At 39.9% G+C, this 23,228-nt stretch overlaps 1 protein-coding gene across 1 annotated transcript; it reads left to right on the top strand.

The window, feature by feature from the left end:
* Positions 1 to 129: 129 nt before the first annotated feature.
* LOC142400002 (uncharacterized) lies at positions 130 to 22,594 on the top strand. The gene is made up of 9 exons (XM_075484561.1): positions 130 to 384; positions 3,774 to 4,343; positions 6,816 to 7,863; positions 8,965 to 8,978; positions 9,150 to 9,326; positions 11,977 to 13,000; positions 14,421 to 14,449; positions 15,447 to 15,626; positions 21,147 to 22,594. Exons 1-9 carry the CDS (start codon positions 213 to 215, stop codon positions 22,205 to 22,207), a joined length of 4,275 nt encoding a protein of 1,424 aa, XP_075340676.1. The 5' UTR covers positions 130 to 212; the 3' UTR covers positions 22,208 to 22,594.
* The last annotated feature ends 634 nt before the right edge of the window (positions 22,595 to 23,228 follow it).

The following is a 23,228-nucleotide window of genomic DNA, read 5'->3' as shown; positions in this document are numbered from 1 at the left end:
TTGTGTGTGAACTGCATAAAAAAAAACCTCCACCAGCTGATTTTAAAAAAACAGAAAGAAGCAGTTTGTGTTTTTGAAGGCGGAACTTAAAAAAAGTGAACTCGCTGTTTCCGTCGGAGCTTTACACAGGAAACAGGAAGTGAACTGAAAGCGTTAGCAGAGTTAGCTTCGCTGTGTTGTCTGAGCTGAATCTGTGAGTGTGAGCAGCAACAATGTCTTCAGCTCAGCATCTGAGAGAGTTTATCAGCCAGCGGCTCACTGCTGCTGCTGAGGAAATATTCTCAGAGTTTGAGAAAACCATCGTCCGGTACGAGGAGGAGATCGACCGGCAGCGCAGGCTGCTGGATGTCACCTGGAAACCCGGAATAAAGCTCCAAAGAATAGGTATGAAACACAGTGATGGGCTGGATGAAGCTGCAGCTTCATCACTGTAATAAACCTGCTGCAGACCCAACTTTAAGGAAACTCAACTCAAACTTTATATAGCTAATGTTTATTTACTATTTTTATTTTATTCGCTTGATTTTACTTTAATTGTTTACATATCTTTTACTGTATGCTGCTGCAACAAAATAGTTTCCTAAATTGGGATGAATAAAGTACTTATCTGTCTTTCTATCTTTATTTTTGCAGCATTTAGCTGTTATGATGCAAACAAGTGGAACAAACTGCCAGTGGAGATTAAACTTTCACCAAATAGAGACATTTTTTAAATCCAGGTTAAAGACATTTCTTTTCTCATGTGTCTGTGCATGAAATCTTTTTTAACTTATCTAGACTGTTGCTTGTCTTTAAATTCATTTAAATGTTTTTATTTGTTTCTCTTTATATTCTTTTATGTATTTTTAATGCTTCTTCCACTCCCTGCTGCAATGCTTTTATTTTATGTGAAGCACTTTGAATTGTTTGTACATGAAATGTGCTCTATAAATAAATCAAATTTATTTATAGAGCACATTTAAAAAAAACAACCGAGGTTGACCAAAGTGCTGTACACCATAAAAGCTGCATTAAAAGGTAAAAGTGACTCAGATAATGTTACCGTTCCAAGCAGTTAAAATCAATAGATACTTCAGCACAGTGCAATAAAATAGAATAAAATGAGTTCAAATAAATAAAATAAAGATATAAAACAAATCAAGGTTATCAGCCAAGAGTCTACTTAAATATGATTAAAAGCCAGGGAGAAAATGTGTGTTTTTAAGGAGGATTTAAAAGCCTCAAAAGATCCTGCAGATCGAATGTTGCCAGGGAAGGTTATTCCAGAGCCCAGGGGCCCAGGGGCCGCTACCACAAAGGCTCGGTCACCTTTGGTTTGAGTTTTGTTTTAGGGGGGACCAGTAGGAGCTGATTCGACATCTCGACAACATGTTGCAGGCATCAAATTAAAAATGACTCATGTCTCCATTTCTTGTTTCAGTGATGTGTTGTATTAGAATTATTTCAGCTAAATCCAGGAGTCCTGACCCAGAGTTGAGATGATTACTGTTGATCCAGCCTTTCTGTGTCCTGATCAGCAGTTCTGCAGCTTCCTGAAGCTCTTTCAGAGTGTCTCTTTGGACATTTTCTGCTTCTTCCCTCATCTTCAGTCCAGTCCTTGTACCTGAGCATCTTCAGAGGAATGTGTTTTTTCTCTGTTAAGCCACTTAAAGGGATAGTTCGTCTCTTTTGACATCAAATCAAATTTATTTATGTAGCACATTTCATGTATAAACAATTCAAAGTGCTTTACATAAAATAAAATCATTGCAGCAGGGAGTGGAAGAAGCATTAAAAATACATGAAATAATATAAAGAGAAACAAAAAATAATTTAAATGAATTTAAAAACAAGCAACAGTCCAGATAAGTTCAAAGATATCGTGCAGATTTCATGCATAGACACATGAGAACAGAAATGTTTTTAACCTGGATTTAAAAATGTCTCCATTTGGTGAGAGTTTAATCTCCACTGGCAGTTTGTTCCACTTGTTTGCAGCATAACAGCTAAATGCTGCTTCTCCATGTTTAGTCTGGACTCTGGACTGGACCAGCTGACCTGAGTCCTTGGATCTAAGAGCTCTGCTGGCTTTATATTCTCTGAACATATCACAGAGTTAAACCATCAGCAGACTTTTAAAATCTATTCTGTGACTGACTGGAAGCCAGAGTAAAGATTTTAAAGCTGCTGTGACATGAAGCTGTGTAACATCCCATATCAGCAGCATCATTTCTGAACATCTTCTTACCCCCTGCTGCGTCCTGTGAGCAGAGTTCCAGCCTCGTTTTGGTGTTGATGAAGGTAGTCCGGCTAGTTGGCTGGGGTTTAAAAAATAAAGCGTTTTGCTTCTCAGAACAATATGCGTTCAACAGAGTAATACATTTGCATCACAAAATGGTTCTCCAGGAAAAAGTCAGACCTCACAATCTCTTGGCCCTATTTTCTCTCCCTTCGTATCACTGCCTGCTGCCGCCTGCCGACAGCCGCGCCTGTTACGCTGTTTGCTGCTCGGTCTGCACAGCAGGCAGTGATACGAAGGGAGAGAAAATAGGGCCAAGAGATTGTGAGCTCTGACATTTTCCTGGAGAACCATTTTGTGATGCAAATGTATTACTCTTTTGAACGCATATTGTGTCACGGGTTGTGGGTGAGTCGGATCCAAAGGCAACAGGAACTCCTTGTTGTGAAAAGAAATGCGTTTTATTAACAATAGTCCAAACGTAAGGAGCAACATATACAGAAACTAAAGCACTTGGAGACATACAAGAATCTGAAAGGGAACAAGGGACAGAACTGAACTTAAACACACATGACGGTAATCAGGGGAACTCAAAACATCTGGGGCAAATTAACAAGGGAAAACCAAAAACACAGGAGAGAACAAGGTGACCAAAAACACGGATTCTGACATGTTGTTCTGAGAAGCAAAACGCTTTATTTTTTAAACCCCAGCCAACTAGCCGGACTACCTTCATCAACACCAAAACGAGGCTGGAACTCTGCTCACAGGACGCAGCAGGGGGTAAGAAGATGTTCAGAAATGATGTTGCTGATATGGGATGTCATACAGCTTCATGTCAAAAGAGGCGAACTGTCCCTTTAACTCTGAGCTATGAACCATTCAGGCAGGAAAAAGGCTCCTAACTCGAGGGATGAACCAGTGTTGTGTCCACACAGAACAGACAACTTAGCAAAGAAGCCATTTTAAACTGGATCTTTAGGCACTTTGTTCCCAGCAGCCTGTCACAGAGACACATCATTTGTTCCCATTTCTTTAGCTGCATCTGTGAAAAACAGCTTCATAGTTTCAACTTTTTTGTACATTTACGTTTAAAACTGCTTTCAGTTACCAAAAGAGTCAAATTAATATATGAAATTCAGTTTAAAAAAAAATCCTAATTCCAAAATAATGACTTATCACGTCTAAAAGTAAAAAAAAAACAGACAATAATAAGATTATGTTATTCAACATCAAGAAAAAGTAAATAAGATTCAATTTAAAGCTTAAAAAAGGAATATAAGATATAATCTAATGACTAATTATGGAACAATTAATATAAATGAAATGATTAAACTGTTTTATGCCACCAAAAATGAATAATCTAGAAGCTCTTTGTGGGTTTTAGACTGGAATTAAGATTTGTTCCCATTTCTTTAGCTGGATGTGTGAAAAACAGCAAAGATAACACAGTGTGACAGACACAAAACAGGATTTCTGAGGCAACAAGGTGATTCCCAAAGAGCTGTTAGCTGAAAACTTGCTAACAGTCTTTTTGTGTTTTCATTCCACCCAGATCTTCCACAGCATTTTACCTGCAACAACGAGGAGGTTCTTGCTGGCCATCAGCTCTGTAACCAGAGGAGGAACTCCGATGCTGACCAGGAGGAAGCAGAACTTCCACAGATTAAAGAGGAAGAGGAGGAGTTGTGCACCAGTCAAGAGGAAGAGCAAGTTGTTCTGAAGCTGGAGACCGATTCCATTCTGGTGACTCCCACTTATCAGGAAACTGAGCACAGTGAACCAGAACCAAACAGCGAGCACCTCCTCTATCAAAACTCTCCTGAAGCTGAGAGCCAAGATCAGGAAGGAAGCACGTTTCAAGACTCTGGATCAAGTCGAATTGAAGAGCAGAGACATCACAGTGACAATGTGGACAACTCTCTGATGTCAGAGAGTCTTTGTAATACCGACACAGCTAAAAAGTTGATAGAATGTGATGTTTGTGGAAAAGCCTTTAAGTTTAGGTCCCAAATTAAGACCCATTACAGGGTGCACACGGGCGAGAAGCCGTATTCCTGCAAAATATGCGGAAAAAGTTTCTCTTTACGCAGTAGTTTGAATGTCCACACGAGGACTCACACAGGTGAGTCTTACGCTTGCAAAACTTGTGGGAAAAAATGTATAAAGGCATCACAGCTGAAAAGGCACAGGAGCACTCACAGGGGAGAAAAGCCTGAAGCCTGGTTTATAGTCGGTAACGCAAGACGCAAAGCAAGACGCAAGAAGAAACGCAAGCCCTTGCGCGGTTGCAAGCCCCCCCTTGCGTGCTTACCTGTGTCATCTCAATTTTCTAAACTTCACGCAAGAAAAGACACTAGCCTACTACTTGAAAACGGCATACTCATCGATCAGACAGTATGCAGAGCGTTTACACACAGTGCACTTCACTCCTGCCCGAGCCGAAATCAGCCGGCCTGAAAAGCTGATTTCCCTTAAGCTATAAACTCTGTAAATATGTAACTTTAGCAACATTTGAAACATTTTCAGGCGAGAAAGTAGTCGTTTAGACCCCCAAGGTGTTGAAAATCTGACAAAATACCGGCTATTTACAAGAAGAAGAAGCATGAATCACTCGAAGAGGTCCTGGCGGTGAATTTCCTTTCATCATAGTAGGCTTGTCATTGAAAAAACCCGCTACTCCACCTACTCTCCTGGCGGTGAATCGCCACGCAGCACACGCAAGCGCCGGCAAAGCTAAATGAAGTATAAACGTCTCGAGCCATTAACATAAACGCAAGAAGAAAGCGCAAGGGCAGTAAAAAGAAGTATAACTCAGCCTTTACCCTTGCAAAATATGTGGTAAAAGTTTCAAGGGCAGCAATCATTTGAACATCCACATGAGAATTCACACGGGTGAGAAACCGTATTCTTGCAAAACATGCGGAAAGACGTTTAGTCAAAGCAATCATCTGATTTTCCACACGCAAACTCACTCCAAAGAGAAGCTGTATAGCTGTGAGATATGCAGCAAGCGTTTGAGATATAGTCGTACTTTATTGCACCACATGAGCCTTCATACCGGCGTGCAGCCGTACGCCTGTGAAGTTTACGGTGAAAGTTTCAAACATAGAAGGTTTTTGGATTCCCACATGACATCTCACTCGGGTCAGAAGTCACAGCCCTGAAACATCTGCAGGAAAAGTTCCCTTTAAAGGGACAGTTCGCCTCTTTTGACATGAAGCTGTATGACATCCCATATCAGCAACATCATTTATGAACATCTTCTTACCCCCTGCTGCGTCCTGTGAGCAGAGTTCCAGCCTTGTTTTGGCGTTGATGAAGGTAGTCCGGCTAGTTGGCTGGGGTTTAAAAAATAAAGCGTTTTGCTTCTCAGAACAATATGTGTTCAAAAGAGTTTCAAACATAGAAGGTTTTTGGATTCCCACATGACATCTCACATGACATTTGCAATACATTTGCATCACAAAATGGTTCTCCAGGAAAAAGTCAGACCTCACAATCTCTTGGCCCTATTTTCTCTCCATTCGTATCACTGCCTGCTGTGAAGACCGAGCAGTCCCCTGCTTCCGTGCAGCAAACACCGTAACAGGCGCGGCTGTCGGCAGGCGGCAGCAGGCAGTGATACGAAGGGAGAGAAAATAGGGCCAAAAGATTGTGAGGTATGACTTTTTCCTGGAGAACGATTTTGTGATGCAAATGTATTACTCTGTTGAACGCATATTGTTCTGAGAAGCAAAACGCTTTATTTTTTAAACCCCAGCCAACTAGCCGGACTACCTTCATCAACACCAAAACGAGGCTGGAACTCTGCTCACAGGACGCAGCAGGGGGTAAGAAGATGTTCATAAATGATGTTGCTGATATGGGATGTTATACAGCTTCATGTCAGAAGAGGCGAACTATCCCTTTAACTCTGACCTATGAAGCATTCAGGCAGAAAAAAGGCTCCTAACTCAAGGGATGAACCAGTGTTGTGTCCAACTTAGCAAAGAAGCCGTTTTAAACTGGATCTTTAGGCACTTTGTTCCCAGCAGCCTGTCACAGAGACACATCATTTGTTCCCTTTTCTTTAGCTGCATGTGTGAAAAACAGCTTCATAGTTTCAACTTTTTTGTACATTTACGTTTAAAACTGCTTTCAGTTACCAAAAGAGTCAAATTAATATAAGAAATTCAGTTTAAAAAAAATCCCAATCCCCCAAAAAATTAACGTTATCACGTCTAAAAGTAGGGAAAAAACAGATAATAATAAGAATTATATGTTATTCAACATCAAGAAAAAGTAAATAAGATTCAATTTAAAGCTTAAAAAAGGAATATAAGATATAATCTAATGACTAATTATGGAACAATTAATATAAATGAAATGATTAAACTGCTTTATGCCACCAAAAATGAATAATCTAGAAGCTCTTTGTGGGTTTTAGACTGGAATTAAGATTTGTTCCCATTTCTTTAGCTGGATGTGTGAAAAACAGCAAAGATAACACAGTGTGACAGACAGAAAACAGGATTTCTGCAGCAACAAGGTGATTCCCAAAGAGCTGTTAGCTGAAAACTTACTAACAGTCTTTTTGTGTTTTCATTCCACCCAGATCTTCCACAGCATTTTACCTGCAACAACGAGGAGGTTCTTGCTGGCCAGCAGCTCTGTAACAAGAGGAGGAACTCCGATGCTGACCAGGAGGAACCAGAACTTCCAGAGTTTAAAGAGGAAGAGCAAGTTGTTCTGAAGCTGGAGACCGATTCCATTCGGGTGACTCCCACTTATCAGGAAACTGAGCACAGTGAACCAGAACCAAACAGCGAGCACCTCCTCTATCAAAACTCTCCTGAAGCTGAGAGCCAAGATCAGGAAGGAAGCACGTTTCAAGACTCTGGATCAACTGGAAATGAAGAGCAGAGACATCACAGTGACAATGTGGACAACTCTCTGATGTCAGAGAGTCTTTGTAATACCGACACAGCTAAAAAGTTGATAGAATGTGATGTTTGTGGAAAAGCCTTTAAGTTTAGGTCCCAAATGAAGACTCATTACAGGGTGCACACAGGCGAGAAGCCGTATTCCTGCAAAATATGCGGAAAAAGTTTCTCTTTACGCAGTAGTTTGAATGTCCACACGAGGACTCACACAGGTGAGTCTTACGCTTGCAAAACTTGTGGGAAAAAATGTATAAAGGCATCACAGCTGAAAAGGCACAGGAGAACTCACACGGGGGAAAAGCCTTACCCGTGTAAAATATGCGGTAAAAGTTTCAAGGGCAGCGATCATTTGAACATTCACATGAGAATTCACACGGGTGAGAAACCGTATTCTTGCAAAACATGCGGAAAAAGTTTCGCTCAGGCGAGCTGTTTGACGATCCACACGAGAACTCACACGGGCGAGAAGCCGTTCTCATGCACGACCTGCGGAAAGACGTTTAGTCAAAGCAATCATCTGATTTTCCACACGCAAACTCACTCCAAAGAGAAGCTGTATAGCTGTGAGATATGCGGCAAGCGTTTGAGATACAGTCGTACTTTATTGCACCACATGAGCCTTCATACCGGCGTGCAGCCATACGCCTGTGAAGTTTGCGGTGAAAGTTTCAAACATAGAAGGTTTTTGGATTCCCACATGACTTCTCACTCGGGTCAGAAGTCACAGCCCTGAAGCATCTGCAGGAAAAGTTCACTTTAAGTCGGGGAGAGAGCGCCAAAGTTCACACAGCTAGAAAGTTCACTTCAGCGCCGTGCTGTGTTGAAATAACCATATTGTAAGTTTATTCAGGCGATTCGGCGGAGAAAAATCGATTTTTAAAATAATCCCATTAAAAATCGTGATATGTACATGAATTGATTTTTCCGCCCACCCCTAATGTTTATTAACAGTATGAATTCACAGATTGATCTTCGATGCTTTGCAGACAGGGGTTGGGCTCCAGTACTCAGCCCTCAGAACTAAACTTTACAGCATGTTTTTTCAGTGTTTTCTAAAGATATCAACTTGTTTCAGGCTGTATAAGTGACACAAAGTGTAGAAATAAGCAGAATATTTGCCAAACCGATGCATTAAATGATTTTTGCAGCTTTAATTGTCGTCACTCTTAAGTGTTAGTAATGTGTCTTTATGTGGTTATTCTTACACTCGAGCTTAGGGAGGTGAGTGGGTTCATAAAGGCTGTAGATATCAGTCTGACATCAAAAATAAAAGTAGTCAGAATTTCAGTCAAACGTATTTGCAGGGCAGGAATGTGACCGAGTACATTTACTCAGGTATGGGGATTACTTTAGAGTCATCGCTGAATGCAAACTCCTCCCAGAAAGGCCTCAGCTGGGATTCGAACCGGGAACTCTCTACTGTGAGGCGACGGTGCTAACTGCCCTGCAACCAGCAGCCCACACATCATCGTTTATGTATGAAAAATAATTTACAGACTATTAAAATGAGTTCAAATCTTACTGAGAGTGTGAAGCCACCAGGAAAACTAACCGGCTGATGGTAATCCTGAGGCTGGGCTTCTTTTTCTTGGTTCTTGGATTTAAAACTCTAAAAAATCCACATTAACTCGTTAAGAACTGCAGAAGGATTTCTACAGAAGAGTATTAGGGCCAGGCATAAGAAAAAAATAGTAATATTTTGCCTGTCGAGAATAAAGTCGACATGTCGACAATAAAGTTGATCTCAACATGTCGACTTTATTCTCGACAGGCAAAATATTACTATTTTTTCTTATGCCTGGCCCTAATACTCTTCTGTAGATTTCAGATGAGAGGTGAAATGTCTTAAAAAAAAAAAAAAGGAAGTTGAAGCTCTGCCTCGCTTTGTTGGCGGAACTAAAAAAAAAGTGAATTCGCTGTTTCTGCCGGACATTTGCGCGATGTCTTACCCAGCAGCGGAGTTAAGTTTGTTTTGGTGTCTGAGCTGAATCTGTGAGTGTGAGCAGCAACAATGTCTTCAGCTCAGCATCTGAGAGAGTTTATCAGCCAGCGGCTCACTGCTGCTGCTGAGGAAATATTCTCAGAGTTTGAGAAAACCATCGGCCGGTACGAGGAGGAGATCGACCGGCAGCGCAGGCTGCTGGATGTCACCTGGAAGCCCGGAATAAAGCTCCACACAGCAGGTACGGAACACTGTGATGGGCTGGATGAACTCACACATGGATCATCTGATCTGAGGTCTGTTCCGGCGCACGGCGCAGGTATTCGGAGCCTTTTGCGCATTAATCTGCGTAAAACCCTCCGGACGCGGATGTGATCAATCATCGTGATCAGCTGGCAGGTCATCATAAAATGATGATGTGTCGGCTGTCATCAGCAGGTGGACCCACAGGAAACACTGTTTACATCCACACACCCTCTGACACAGCAGCGCTGCACAGCCGCCAGATGTTTGCAGGAAAAACAGCTGTGGTGACAGTCAGCTGGAAGGTAGTTTTAAACCAATGTGCTGCAGACTTACTCCTGCCCTCATCAACCCAACAGAGCCTTCATGTATCATTCAATTCACTTAAAATGAACTCAATTGAATTAAATTCAAAGGTAACCTAATATAAGCTTTCAATTCAATTCAGTTTTATTTATATAGCGCCAAATACAACAAATGTCATCTCAAGGCACTTAGATAATAATAAAGTCCAATTCAAGCCAATTGGAATTCAATTCATTGTCAACTCAATTCTGTTGATTATTTTGTCCCAAAAGGGGCAAAAACAGCTTCTGTCAGTTAAAGAAGAATGAATAACTCAAGAGTTGTGATCAAATAATGACGGCAATTAAAAACTAATTAGAATAAAGAAGCAAAAACAGAATAACTAAATTACAGACAAATGAATACATAACTGGAGGGGTTACTAAGTGTGAGTGTTACTGAGTCGGGCCATCTCCTGGTGTTATCTGAGCCGAGTGTTTGAACTGAAAGAGGAATAAAACTGTTGGTGTGAGCAATGGGAGTTTTAAAGCAAAAGGTAAAAACATGTGATCTACGTACAGAGGGTCAGAGGTGTTGCAGCTAACGGACATTTCAATAAGACTACAGAACATCAATCTTTAAAAGTGTATTTTCTTTCTCTGATAATAAGGTCACCGTACCAGCAGAAGCTCAGTGCTTTGTCCACCTGTTCCAAACACGATCCATTAAACATAGAAACTGTCAGTAAGGGGTTGGCAGGACATGGATGCAGACTTTAGAGGTAAAAAGCAAATTGATTTATTTATCAAAACAAAGGCAACAAAAGGCGCACCTGAGCCGGATAACAAAACTTAACTGTAGAACAAAACATGAGTAGGACTGTGACAAAATAAACAAAAGACTTGGCATGACATGGACGCTGGTTTAACTTGGCATGAAGTGTGAGAATGGTGAAAGGATTTCACAAACTGAATGGGGGAAAACTGGAAACTAAATGCTGAACAGGCTGATTGGTAAATGAGTGCAGCTGAGAAACGATGGACAGGTGAAGTGAATGAAACTAATGACCAGAACATGGGGACTGGGGGAAAAACAATGGCAAAACTAAAACATGGCAAAAGAAAAAAGAACTAAACATGAACTTAAAACTAAGACATGAAATAAGCTAAAACATGATAAAACACAGAACTAAAAACATGGATGTGACAGAAATGCGTTGGCAGAACAGCATCCTACCAGTATTTTGACTCCCTCTAAAGCTGATAAAATGGGTTTCCGTGTAGATCTGATCTTATTTAGTGATACATCCAGACAGCTGAGGGCTGTGCCATCTGCTTCCAGTCTGAAACCGGTTCATGTTCTGTGTTCATAAACACAAACCCACTCTGCACATGCATAACTGTACCAGCCACCTAAAATATGGATGGAAACTGCTTGTTGTGGCCATTTATATTTTGTAAGTCATGGGTTCTATCGGTTTGGTTTTCTTTGGGATATTGGAATATACTTTGGTTGATTTGGAGTCAAGATCTGGGGTTCATTTTTGTATTTGAGATTGTTTAAATTATTTTGATGACTTTTAGATCTTGTTAAATTCAAATAAGTTAACTTTCGTTTTCATCTAAATTGTAAGAAGTTTTTTTGTTATTGTTTTGTTCATATTTTTTTTGTTGGTAAAAAATAAACTACATATATTTTAACAATCAACTGAAGTACGTGCAAGAACACAACCACCTGCTGCCACCCACGGCCTTTGTTGGAAAATATCATTTGGAAATTTAAAAGGCCGCGACACTGCTTAATATTCAACGATCAGGGGCAATCAAATCCTTTCGCCAAGGGCAGAAGATTATCAGGGCAGACCCTGTAAATCCCAACAGCAGCAACACAATGAAAATGCAGTGTAGTGCAAATACAGTTTATGGGTCAGCTGCACCAACAGCCATGTGGGCATGGGCATGTAACCAGTCTGTGGTACACTGTAGACCATTATCCACGTCTCCAACATTTATTTAATCAGCTTGCTGAGGTCCACTGGGTCCATCAATGGCCAACCACATGCTGCCCGAATATTTGTAACCAGGTGGACTAATCTCCAATTTTCCAATCAGTTTGCACACATGGAAACCATGTTTCCCGGTCTTAAAATATTTGGGCTGCACCAGACTTCTACCTAGTGTTCCATGTGTATAAACACAAGACCTTTTAGCTGCTGAATTGGTGATACGATAATGAAGGAAAAGCCCACACCCCTTTATGAAAGAGGTTTGGAGTCAGTTATTGACTGAACTCCTGGGAAAAAGGGTTGTGTCATTTCTTATAAATCACATTAACATTTTTCCTGTGTCCCCTTTCCAATTTAGACCTTCCACTCCAACATGACACTAATGAGGAGGTGCTTCTTACTGAGCTGCAGTGCTGTCATCAGGTGAGAAAATGCATTATGGAGCAGGAGGAACCACGGCCTCCAAAGATTAAAGAGGAACAGGAGGAACTCTGCACCAGTCAGGAGGGAGAGCAGCTTGTACTGAAGCAGGAGACCGATAGGACTATTCCATTTTATGAGGAATGTGACCACAGTGAACCAGAACCAAACACAGACCCGTTTCTCTCTCAGCACTCTCCTGTAAATGAGAGTCAAGATCCGGACGAAAGTAAGTGTAAAGAGATGAGATTGTCTACAAATGAGGAATTGACGCCAAAGGAGGAACATTACAGCAACACAAGTGACAGTGACACTGTAGAAGACTCTCCCATGTCCGAGAGTAACACTAACACAGGTAAAGGATCGGTGAAATGCGATGTTTGTGGAAAAGTTTTTAAGTTTCGGTCCAAACTAAAGACGCATTACAGAATCCACACAGGTGAGAAGCCGTTTGCTTGTACCATCTGTGGGAGACGATTCAGTCAGATCTCCTCCTTAAATGTTCACATGAAAATCCACACCGGTGAGAACGGGTATGCTTGTGAATGTGGTAAAAGTTTTGGGTATAAAGCACATTTGATTGCCCACATGAAAACTCACGGAGGTGACAAGCCACATTCTTGCAAAACATGCGGGAAAAGATTCAGACGTAGTGATACCTTGTTGAGCCACATGAGAACGCACACGGGTGAGAAGTCGTACTCCTGTGAGCGGTGTGGTAAAAGTTTCAGGCGTAGTGATACTTTGCTGGACCATATAAGAACTCACACGGGCGAGAAGCCATATCTTTGTAAAATATGCGGTAAAAGATTTAGACATCGATCGACTTTGAAACTCCACATGAGAATTCACACAGGTGAAAAGCCGTATTTTTGTGAAACTTGTGGGAAAAGTTTCAGACATAGAGGTACTTTGAAAACTCACCTTCACACGGATGAGAAGCAGCCATCTTGTGAAACATGGTAAAAGATTCTGTCGACTCTTCTTATTGGAGTTTCCACAGGTGAGACATTGAAGTCCCAAAAATATCTTTGGGGAAAAAAATAGATACGAAGCAAAGCTCGAAAAAACATGTATGAATTTGTACAAGTTAAAAGTAGAGCTTTCAGTTTCAGTACCTAACTGAGCTTTAACACCTACTGTGAGTTTTATTACATGCCGCAGTATGCGAGATGGCTCAAACAATTTGGCTTCTCTCATTGTCTGATTGAGTGATCGAGGCTGTTCAGTCGTTAGGAGGATACATGATGAATCTAACAAAAAGTGATGTATAAAACAAACCAACTACCTTTATGCAGTTTGTGTTGCATGTACACGCTGACATTTAAGATTGATTCTTTGATGGTTCCACCCTTACGTGGAACCTCGAAAACATGTGGAATATTTTAACTTCACAAGCCAATGCATTCTGGGTCGATGTTGGTAGATAGCTGTGCTCAACTAGCCTAGAAATCTAGACGCACCTAGCGACCGCAAATTGAATTTGCTCCCGGGCTAGTCTAGTCACTTGTGGTCGTTTTGCGAGACTGAAAATCGAAACTTAATCAGGCCAATCAAATCGTGAGGAGCGGGGTCGGAGGCCGGGCTACCTAGTGACGACAGAGGTGCGACGTTTCAGTGTTTAGTTCCAGAGAGAACTAACAGTTTTCTATCGTTGTATTTTTTAACTATGTTCTTCTTTCATTTTATGTCCTTTGTTCATTACTGTACACTATTTCTTTCATGACTACTGTTACTGTGATATTGTGAAGATAAATAAAGTTTATTAAAAGAAAAAAAAAAAGTTCCAGAGAGAACTGCACTTAAATTTTTCTTGAAAAAAAAGGACGTTTTTCGGAGTTTTGCCCACCGGGTACGGTAAAAGTTTAATTTACCAGCTTGCTCCGTTGGTGGGACGACGCTCTGATTGGTTGTTGCGCCATCCTATTGCGTGGCGTTAAGTGCAGAGGCAACTTAACAGACAACCGTTTATCCCGCCCACACTGCTATCCAGCTTCACTAGACCTTATAACTCGGTGTTATAAAAACGTTTGTTCCAGTGCAGCTTATTCAAACTGATGCATTCAATGATTGTTGGAACTACAAAATTCAGTCTTAAGTGGTAGTAATCCAGAAAGTGGTCAGTTCCCTTTTTAACTGATCTCATGTGTTCATAATTTTAATACACAGAGTTCTTCTGCAGTTTTGAAAAGTAAGGAATTTGTTTTTAATATTTTAAGACTTCTGTATTGATGTGTGCTCATCAGTGCTGCAGATGTCACTAACGTAAACTGTAAAAAAGAACTCAGACTCAATGAAACGTGTTTCATGGCTGAGTCATTTAAGAGCCCTCAAACGTGATTTAACATGGCTCAACTTCAATGTTCACTTCATGTCACAAAGGGTTTTGAAGTCCTTGTCAGGCTTTTCAGGTGAGTTCTGATCACGTCGGTTATTGACCTCGAAACAAGATTTCTCTTTTATATCAATGAATAAGTTCTTCTATTGTCCTGCATGTAAGATAACTTCCTCTGGGGGTTCTCCATCACAACAAAGAGCTTTTGTAAAACAACACCTAACAGAGAAAACACTGAAAAGAAGCTTTTCAAGTAATATTGAATTGAATTAAAGTGTTTATTCCAGATATTATGAAGTGCCCAAATTGATAGATTTGTGTGCTGAAAGCGAGATCATTTTGTTATTATCTGTTATGGTTTGAAGAGAAGTATGTTTTGGTATTTCTAAATGTGGAAATTGAGCTTGATTTTTTTTTTAATTTTCTATCATAACAGCAGATTGTGTCCAGTTAATGTTGGATCCACACTTCTAAACTGAGTTTATGGTATCTTGCTCATCCGTCAGGTATATAGTATTCACCTGGTATTGTGTATTGATTTCTCCACAATTAAATCTATCTGTCAATCATCTTTGACTTTTTAAAGTACGGAAGAGTATTAGGGCCAGGCATAAGAAATAATATTTATATTTTGCTTGTCGAGAATAAAGTCGACATGTCGAAAATCAAGGTTTCAACTTTATTGTCGACATGTTGACGTTAATCTCGACAGGCAAAATATTATTATTTTTTCTTATGCCTGGCCCTAATACTCTTTCGTATTAAAGTGACTCTTTGCAGTTAGAAAATTCTATTTTAGTCTATTTTAGTCATTTGTTACAAATGTTTACATAAAAAAAACATTAATGATGAACTTATCAAACAGTTTTTAGTAAAAATTAAGATGAATGAGCGAACCAGAATGAAAAATATTTAAATAACTTTTAACTGGAGAAAAAGGCGGGACCTTTAGTTACGGTGCTGTTTCTGCCCGGACCTCACAAGGGGGAGACACATCCGGCGGAAGTAAAATGGCGCTAGAATCGTTAGTTTGGACTAACGGCAGACGGCTGAGCTGAATCTGTGAGTGTGAGCAGCAACAATGTCTTCAGCTCAGCATCTGAGAGAGTTTATCAGCCAGCGGCTCACTGCTGCTGCTGAGGAAATATTCTCAGAGTTTGAGAAAACCATCGGCCGGTACGAGGAGGAGATCGACCGGCAGCGCAGGCTGCTGGATGTCACCTGGAAACCCGGAATAAAGCTCCAAAGAATAGGTATGAAACTCTCACCTAAAACAATGCGTCGTTCACAGCTTCTTTTAAAGCTTAAGTACGAGCTGTAGCAGAGAGAATATCTCTGCTCAGATTTGGAACATCAAAAAGACAAACTGACAAAGAAAAATCTGTTGAAATGAAGGTAATTAAGCTGATGTTCATGATCAAAAAATCAACAAACTGGCTTCTGAAGACCCTCAACTCAGTTTTATTTTTTTTTAAAAGCGTCAATTACAACAAATGTCATCTCAAATTGACTCAAAGGTGGTACAATTCAAGCCAATTACCATCTAATTCATTGTAAGATTATCAAATTCAATTAATTCAATTCCAAATTAGTCCAATTCACACAGAGCCAGTTAAAAAAAAAAGAAAATGTTTATAAATCAAATCAAAATCAAATTTATTTGTAGCACATTTCACGTATAAAACAGTTCAAAGTGCTTTACATAAAATAAAAGCATTGCAGTAGGGAGTGGAAGAAGCATTAAAAATACATCAAATAATTTAAATGAATTTAAAAACAAGCAACAGTCCAGATAAGTTCAAAGATATCGTGCAGATTTCATGCATAGACACATGAGAACAGAAATGTCTTTAACCTGGATTTAAAAATGTCTCCATTTGGTGAAAGTTTAATCTCCACTGGCAGTTTGTTCCACTTGTTTGCAGCATAACAGCTAAATGCTGCTTCTCCATGTTTAGTCAAAATTATGTTGCTGATATGGGATGTCATACACAGCTTCATGTCAAAAGAGGCGAACTATCCCTTTAAAGGCGGGGTAGGGGTTCTTTTTCTGGAGCATTTTTTTACATATTGCTTGAAATACCCTTCACACCCCCATTGCAACCAATTAATTAAAAGTTTTGACACAAATATGAAAAGTTTTAGTGGCCTCTAGAACGTACAATCTAGGAAAAACAGTATCCAATCATACTGAACGGACCGTTAACGATGATTGGATTCTGATGCCGTCTATCAAACTGCAATCTGCTCCTCCCTCCCCCTCCTCCCCCCCTGTGCGCGTACCCTGCTCCGTGAACGAATTACGCGTCCAGAAGCTTGGCAGGAAGCTAAACTAGAGCCAGCTTGGCTAGCACCTTGCATTATTAAACGTATAGTTAGCATATACTAAATACGGCAACGATCGATGCTTGCTGTCAGAACAGCGCTCGTGCACCTTTGTGCTTGTGCGCGTTCATGTACTCTAGAGGCGTGGCTTCGGGGGGAAAGTGAAGAAAAGGGTTGGGACTTTTGACCTGTGTATTTTCAAAATGCAGCTTCGCTGGACTCAAAATCCAGGATCTCCTACCCTACCTTTAAGTACGAGCTGTAGCAGAGAGAATATCTCTGCTCAGATTTGGAACATCAAAAAGACAAACTGACAAAGAAAAACCTGTTGAAATGAAGGTAATTAAGCTGATGTTCATGATCAAAAATCAACAAACTGGCTTCTGAAGACCCCCAACTCAGTTTTATTTAAAAAGTGCCAAATTACAACAAATGTCATCTCAAATTGATTCAAAGATAGTCTAATTCAAGCCAATTACGATCTAATTCATTGTAATATTATCAGATTCAATTAACCCTCCTGTTGTCTTGCTGGTCAAAAGTGAGCCACTACCATGTTTAGCTGTAGAAAAAATACCTTAAACTATCTTTTTCCAACTTGAAATTTTCTGACTTTTCCCCATCATTAGAAAAAGTCATACTTTATTTTTGTTTATGTTTCCAGGTGCACAAAAAAACGCCCCTCCAAAAATAAGTAAAAAAACAACCAATAAAAGACGTTTTTGCTTGAAATAAGCAAAGAAATCTGCCAATGGAACTAGTGAAAATCGCCTTGTCCAGATATCTTGAAATAAAATGTGATATTTAGGACTTTTGAGATAAAAGTGATCTTGAAATTAGCTTAAAAACCTCTTCAAATGTCAAAAAAAGCTTTTTTCATATGATATGTTACTCAAAACAATTTTTTTTCAAGACTTTTTCATTTAACAAAATATTCAAGATGTATTGTCTTCAAACAAGTCCCTATATCTGGCTGAAATAGTACTTGTTAGGCAGTTGTGTCTTATATTAAGTGTAATGAGATATATGGACTAGAAATGAGACAAATATACTTGGTAAGACTTTGATTTTTTTCCAGTGTGGGCTGTACACCACTAGGGTACAAAGATTGTCTTATGGGTCATTTTTGACCCGTGAATTCTAAAAACATTTAAACACCAGAAAAGAAGTTGACTGTTTTTTTTTCCTTTCAATAATTAATTCAGAAGTAATTACTTCACATTTATATAATAGCAATAATAAACCTTTATTATGTAAAAGAAAACTGAGAAAACAAGAAAACTGTTGGTCCCACTGACAGTTGGTTTGTGGTAATAAAAAAAGTGTAATCCTGAAAACTGGTGATTGTCTTTTTGGATTGTGTAACAAAAAATACATGATAAAAAATGTATTGAATTGAGTTGAATAGATAAATAACAGGTGGTTTCATCATACAAAATAGATTTTGGATTTAAAATTCAATTAAGTTGCTTTATTTTGGGGCTTTGGTAGGACAAAGGGGAGTAAACACAATGTTAAGACCACACAAGGGTTAATTAAATTCCAAATTAGTCCAATTCACACAGAGCCAGTAAAAAAAAGTAGCCTAGCTAAGGAAACCAACAGATTAGACTGAATCCCCCATGCAGCTGCAGAGCAATTCCCTGTGTGTTGAAAACTGATGCAATGGGCTCAAATGTCACTCAGCGGGGTCACATGGCCCTGAAAGGATCAGATTATTGGCTAAATTACAATAAGAATGAGCTGAGCGAGGGTAATTCTCCTTGGATATGTGGCGGTGAATGAATGGGATCAGAGGCACAAAGCGTGTCATACCCCGGTATGATAGGTGGCGCTGTACCCATTCCAGCTGTTGCTAATAGAGCCACTTCCTGTTGACCTCTTCACCACCAACAACAACAACAAACTCAGGCGTTGGAGAAAGATGGAGAACGCAGAGCCAGATGAAGCTACGTCCCTCTACATTTGCTCTGTGATGAGCTGCTTGTTGCACAAACTCGATGCCCAACGGAGCATTCTCCATCGCGTTGTTTGTTTCTTTCTGACGGCGACAACAACAGGAATATCGTCTCCTTTGACTTCCGGGTCACGACCCCGGGAAAACATCTGGAGCATGCGCAGAACGCAAAGTCTGATTCACCACGTGCTTCAGCGTCTACAAGCAGGTTTAGAGTGACTTTCAACCCAGTTATCTCGGGGTCTGAATCCGATCCAATTCTTAGTCAGATTAAGGTGTCTACATGCACTTAATAACTCAGTCTGATTGCAATTTAGCCAATAATCCGATCCTTTCAGTGCCATGTGACCCCACTGAGTGTTTGACAAACTGGAAATGAGAGTATGTTGATTGAAGCTTATGAAACAGTCACTATGAGGTTTTAATTCCACTTCATCAGCAGATTAGTTTTATCAACTGGAGAAAAACATTTGCTAATTCACCTGAGCACAACGTCCCCCCCCTCCCATTACTGCTGTAAGCCAGAAGTGTAGTGATGGACTCAGACCTAAACTTGGAAAAACACATTAAGGCAGTCAGCCTACTATCAGATTAAGAATATATCGAGGTTAAAAGATCTGATGTGTCAGCAGGACCTGGAAAAACTAGTCCATGCATTCATCTTTTGTCGGCTTGATTACTGTAACAGCATCTTTACAGGTCTACCTAAAAACTGCAGCTTATTCAGAACTCTGCTGCTCGAGTCCTCACTGAGACCAAAGAAGTGGACCACATCAGTCCAGCTCTGAGGTCTTTACATCGGCTGCCTGTCCATCAGAGGATAGACTTTTTTTTTTTTTTTTAACTTTATTTTTCTATCTTTTTAAGTTACAACATCAATACAAAAAAAAAACCAAAAAACAAGATATGGTCACAATCAGATGTGGCAAAACAATTCAAATACCAGCCATGCGACCCCAAAAACAAAAGAGAAACAACAAACAGAAGAAAAACAAAAAATAGACATGCACACATCCAAAATGATTGCAAAACCTAGTCAAATAAACATACATGAGCATATTCACAAAAACAAAACATCAGGGGAACCACGGGGTTGCGAGCAGATCGCCACAAACTATAACATCATGGTCATTGCTTTTCATTACCAGAGTACACAAGGCATCAAGACAGGTCATCACCCCCTCCTGCGATGTAGGTGTCCCATTTTTCCCAGAGGGCATCACCTTTGCCCCTTTGAAACCTGAGGCTAAAAGTCAAAAGTTCCATAGTTTGGATGTCTTTAATTATGACTTTCCACTGATTAACCGTGGGAGGTTCTATGTTGAGCCATCTTCTTGTTATGGCTTTTTTGCTTGCGGCCATAAAGATTTTCAGGAGGTATCTGTCTTTCTTTGGTAGTTCAGAGGATAGACTTTAAAGTTCTGATGCTGCTCTATAAAGTTCTGAATGGTCCAGGACCAGAATGCATCAGTGACCTCCTGACCCAGTGTGAACCTTCCAGACCCCTCAGCTCATCTGGATCCGGTCTTCTATCAGTTCCCAGAGTCAGAACCAGACATGGAGGAGCTGCATTCAGCTTCTATGCTCCACATGTCTGGAACAAACTCCCAGAAAGCCTCAGATCAGCTGAAACACTCAGTGTGTTTAAGTCAAGGCTGAAGACACACCTATTTTCAGCTGCGTTTGAATAAAGCAAGTTTATCTGTACGGCACAATTCAACTACAGGGCGATTCAAAGTGCTTTGACATTAAAACAGTAGAAATAAAAAGCACAATTTAAATTTTAAACAAAAAAGAAAGAAATAAGAACAAAAGATACAATCAGGAGTTCAAATATGATTAAGTTTTGAAACTCAAGCTTCAGATTTGGAGCTTTATTCAAACGCAGCTGAAAATAGGTGTGTCTTCAGCCTGGACTTAAACACACTGAGTGTTCCAGCTGATCTGAGGCTTTCTGGGAGTTTGTTTGTTTGTGGAGCCTAGAAGCTGAATGCAGCTTCTCCATGTCTGGAGAATAAAGCTCCAAATCTGAAGCTTGAGTTTCAAAACTTAATCACATTTTAACTCCTGATTTTATTTATTGTTCTTAGTTCTTTCTTTTTTGTTTAAAATGTAAATCATGCTTTTTATTTCTACTGTTTTAATGTATCCGTAAAGCACTTTGAATCACCTTGTTGTTGAATTGTGCTGTAGAAATAAACCTGCTTTGCCTCTGGAAGTCTCTCTGGAGTTAATTTTCTCATCACAACCGTAGTTCTGTGGATAGTAAGCCCTCAAAACAAGACACGGTGGTTCTGAATTAAAAGTCACCAGAATGCAAACAAGCTTAACTTTATGTGTTTTATAATTAAAAACCTATTGTGGGTGTTAGACACCATGCTCACACTGTCGAGTTCTGCTAGTGTTTTAAACTTGAACATCGTTTTCTTGATCCATCTTTCTCTATCTGCAAATTAGTAACCCTCTCCTTGTGTGTTTTTTTTGTTTACAGACCTCCCATTGCATTATATCTGTAAGGAGGAGGAGTTTCTAGCTTATCAGGAGCTTGATAAACAAGAGAGGATCTCCAGTCTGGACCAGGGGGAACCAGAACTTCCACAGATTAAAGAGGAACAGGAGGAGCTCTACACCAGTCCGGATATAGAGCAGCTTGTAATGAAGCAGGAGGCCGACACTTTCATGGTGACTCCTGTTTATGAGGAAAGTCACCACAGTAATCCAACACCAAACATTGACCAGCTCTTCTCCCAAGATCATAAAGGAACCACAGAGTCCAAGCCAAAGAAAAGACATTGCAGACAAAGAAAACTCAGAAACAATGTAGACACTTCTCACTTGTTAGAGGGCCAGTTTAATACTGACACGAGTGAAACTTCATTAAAATGTGAATTTTGTGGGAAAGAATTTAGGTATCAGAGTCAACTGAGGAAACATCGCAGAATCCACACAGGCGACAAGCCGTTTTCTTGCAAAATATGTGGGAAAAGTTTCATAAGAAACTTTTCGCTGCAGGTGCATGCAAGAGTCCACACAGGCGAGAAGCCGTTTTCTTGCCAAATATGTGGGAAAAGTTTCATAAAAAACTTTTCTTTGCAGGCGCATGTAAGAGTCCACACAGGTGAGAAACCATATTGTTGCAAAACTTGTGGTAAATGTTTCAGATGTAGTAATAGTTTATCGATTCACATGAGAATCCATACTGGTGTGAAGCCGTATCATTGCAAAATATGCGGTAAAAGTTTCACTCAGAAGGCTCATTTGATCGCCCACCTGAAATGTCACTCAGATGTGAAGCCATACTTTTGTGAAATGTGTGATAAAAGTTTCAGAAGAAATTACGGCTTATTAGTCCACATGAGAATCCACACTGGCGAGAAGCTGTATCGTTGTGAGACTTGTGGTCGAAGTTTCACTCAAAATCAGCATCTAACTGCCCACATCAGAACGCACACAGGTGAGACACCTTACCCTTGCACATTCTGCGAGAAAAGATTCAAACATCTTGCAACTCTGAAAAGACACATTAGAATCCACACAAAAAATAAGTCGTAGGTGTTGGTGCGCTACATCCGTAGATCCCAACTGTTTTTCATTCACACTTTCACAAATGAACAGTCATTTCCAATTTTTATACTCCTTTTTGGAGCAATCAGTTGTGCTAATGCCAGGTTCTCGCCAGGAACAGCGTGCATGTGGTGCTTATTTTTCACATGTGAATTAAGTGTTCAGCAAGCAGTTCGAGGCAAAAGATAATGGTAAAAACTTACGCCGGCCATTACATTGACCTCGTATCAGCAACGGTACACCTTTCGCACTAGTTTTTGTGATGATTAATGAGAATGCACTATTTTCTGTTCATTTTAGCAGTTGCATGTTACTGTTGTCAAATTACTGCTGAGCAACTTCTTGAGTTCAATAAAACATGCACTACATAAAACAGTTTGTGGTGTGAACCTGGCCTCATTCTTTCATATATTAGAGAAAATGGAGAATAACTTTATTCTGCATGTTTGACAGTATGGGTGATATCTCAAAACCTATAACCCAAAACCTTTCGTATGCGCTCTGAATCAGCTGAAGAGCATCACCGCCCAAGTTTCCTCCCAAAGCTGGTTCATGCGTTTTGAAAAATTATTGAACAATTTGCATTTTGTTCAATTTTTTTCTTTCTTTTAAGTCTTTAAACTTTCTTTTTTTTAATGTTTTCCATTGAAGCCTTTAAATGTTGGCTGTTTCCATCCAGCTGGCAAAAAAAATGTGAAGCAAACTTTTTAAAATCCATTTTCACTTTGGCGACTGCTAAATGCATAAACAAAGTTTTTTGAGTGGCTCTTCAGACTCGTTTTCAGCTGCTTCTTTTAAATGAACTGGTGAACATCATGAGGCCAGCAGGTGGCGCTGTGGCACCATTCCACACAGCAGTGGTTACTGGCAGGAAACTAAACTTGGAGGAAAAAAGACAAAACAAGAGAAACAACGAGGGAAGTCTGCAGGAATTATTTTCTACTGTCATTTTTACTTTTTTTTTTTAAATTCAAATGTGTATTGAGCAGCAAGAAGTTCAACACATCTG

The sequence above is a fragment of the Odontesthes bonariensis genome, chromosome 15, assembly GCF_027942865.1.
Source record: "Odontesthes bonariensis isolate fOdoBon6 chromosome 15, fOdoBon6.hap1, whole genome shotgun sequence".
NCBI lineage: Eukaryota > Metazoa > Chordata > Actinopteri > Atheriniformes > Atherinopsidae > Odontesthes > Odontesthes bonariensis.
Note: the sequence above shows the minus strand (reverse complement) of the source record. Positions and strands in the feature narration are given on the sequence as shown.

Bases quoted from the DNA above. Each gene is read 5' to 3' on its own strand.
- LOC142400002 (XM_075484561.1), top strand. From the start codon at position 213: ATGTCTTCAGCTCAGCATCTGAGAGAGTTTATCAGCCAGCGGCTCACT. The intron at 385-3,773 runs GTATGAAACACA...CATTCCACCCAG, and splicing joins AATAAAGCTCCAAAGAATAG to ATCTTCCACAGCATTTTACC. The intron at 9,327-11,976 runs GTACGGAACACT...TTTCCAATTTAG, and splicing joins AATAAAGCTCCACACAGCAG to ACCTTCCACTCCAACATGAC.